Source organism: Papaver somniferum, unplaced genomic scaffold (genome assembly GCF_003573695.1).
Source record: "Papaver somniferum cultivar HN1 unplaced genomic scaffold, ASM357369v1 unplaced-scaffold_125, whole genome shotgun sequence".
NCBI classification, from domain to species: Eukaryota; Viridiplantae; Streptophyta; class Magnoliopsida; order Ranunculales; family Papaveraceae; genus Papaver; species Papaver somniferum.
This window is the reverse complement of record NW_020621603.1, coordinates 13855391-13857192: the sequence shown is the minus strand read 5'-3', so window position 1 is coordinate 13857192 and position 1802 is coordinate 13855391. Positions and strand designations below refer to the sequence as shown.

The window sequence follows — 1802 nt, the reverse complement described above, 5'->3', positions numbered from 1 at the left end:
AATAAGTCCTCGTGGCCTTACTTCAAAAAGAAAAAGAAAAAAAAGTTTTTTAACAAGAAGAATTCACCGGCAAAAAATGGGAGATGATAATGATACCATATACAACATTCATTAATTCATAATAATCCACTTCATTACATCATAAACATCCCTAATAACCTTTTACTAACTAACACAAACTATCCAGGAATACTAGGAGAATAGAAATTACCCAACTTATACTTGCTCTAACCATGCAACTCGGCCGATTCTTCAAGCTGGTACTTGCTCTAACTGAATATGAACGTCTTTTATTTGCACAACCAAATGGATAACAGGGACCTCTAAGTGAGTCGCAACAGTCGATATCTCTTCGTTATGGACCGATTTGCAGACAAAGTACACCACAGTGTCAACAACGAACAAGATATGAAACCAAATAGCCATCAAAAAATGGCAACCAATGGCCACAAACACTCTACCCACCATGCTAATTTCTTTTCTTCCATACAAAGACAGGTAACAGTAAGTGAAAACTATACCACCAAATGTGATCCCAAGCAACATAAAAACAGCACAGGAAACCCAAATCTTACCCTTGATCAGCCTCGTACTCTTTGCCAAAGCCTTTCTACCATAAAGATCTTTTTCTAATATCGTAACAACGGTTGCGATGTTACAGACAACCAATATGTAAGTTAATCCGGCGAAAGCAGGAACAGATAGACAAATTATCAATATCAAAGTTCTAATCCCATCTCTATCGGTGGAAAACCAAAACCACAGCAAACCGAAAGTTACAGAGGTGTATATAGCCAAGAACAAGAAGCACCATAAGAATGTGACTATAAGATCCCACCATAACTTACCAGTTGCACTAGTAGCTTTCTTGTAAGTGATATCTCTGGAGGTATAGAAACAAGCAACGGTATACACGATGCTAGAAGTTGACAAGATAATGTAAACGAACAGGAAGATGTAATAGAGGTATTGGCCTATACTCCAACCATTATCGATCCATGGAGTTTCTATTTTTGAGTAAGTCGAGAATCGTATTTCAGACAAGAGAAAGAAGGCTGAAGGAAGGAGAAGGGTTAAGGTGATTTGTGAAAAGATTGTCTTGTTTGCTGCTGTGAGTTTGCAGGCTTCCTTGTAGATGCCAAAGAAGCCCATTGATTTGTTTGCTGGTTCTCTGTTCATGATTCTTCTTCGATCGTAGACAGAAAGAGAGGATCGTTGAAGGGAAGGTGATAGATTGGAGATAGTAGAATTTGATGAGTATAAAGAATGGGTGGAATGGATGTATTTAATGGGATGATGAAACTTGACTTTCACTTTGGATGCCCACTGCTTCTGAATTTAATTTTCCTATTCACACTCTTACAGAGTTGCTTACAGTAGTACATTTCCTTTACATTGCAATTGAAGAAAGTATAGCCATTTCAGGGAAACCTCCAAATGCCTAGGCTGAGACAATTTCTATGTAATTTCTTTCTTCTCTGTCCAAAAGAGTAGAGAGTTGGGTACATACATTAATAATTGGATGCAATAATGTAATAGAAACAAGTTTTACTGCTTGCTACCTTTTATAAGGCGTGTAAGAAGTGTTTTTTACCCTTGCATTCTATTTCTACTAGTAATAATTCTCAAGTGGTGCGATGTTGTAGAGCTCAAAGAGGAACTAAAATGGGGCACCCACCTTCTGACACCAAATTGACAACCCTCCCACTTCTCACCCTCTTGTTGTAGACTCTAGATCTAGGACAAATGGTGAGTCCCAACCGTGTTATGAACCACGGAGAAATAACTCGGAGGGGGGGGGG

General features: G+C 38.5%; 1 protein-coding gene across 1 annotated transcript; it reads right to left on the bottom strand.

Moving 5' to 3' along the window:
- Positions 1 to 252: 252 nt before the first annotated feature.
- Positions 253 to 1152, bottom strand: LOC113331331. Its single transcript, XM_026578050.1, has one exon. The coding sequence runs from the start codon at positions 1150 to 1152 to the stop codon at positions 253 to 255; it is 900 nt and encodes a 299-aa protein (XP_026433835.1).
- Positions 1153 to 1802: the final 650 nt, after the last annotated feature.

What these genes read in the sequence shown, in the direction of transcription:
- LOC113331331 (XM_026578050.1), bottom strand. Translation starts at nt 1,152, where the DNA reads ATGGGCTTCTTTGGCATCTACAAGGAAGCCTGCAAACTCACAGCAGCA.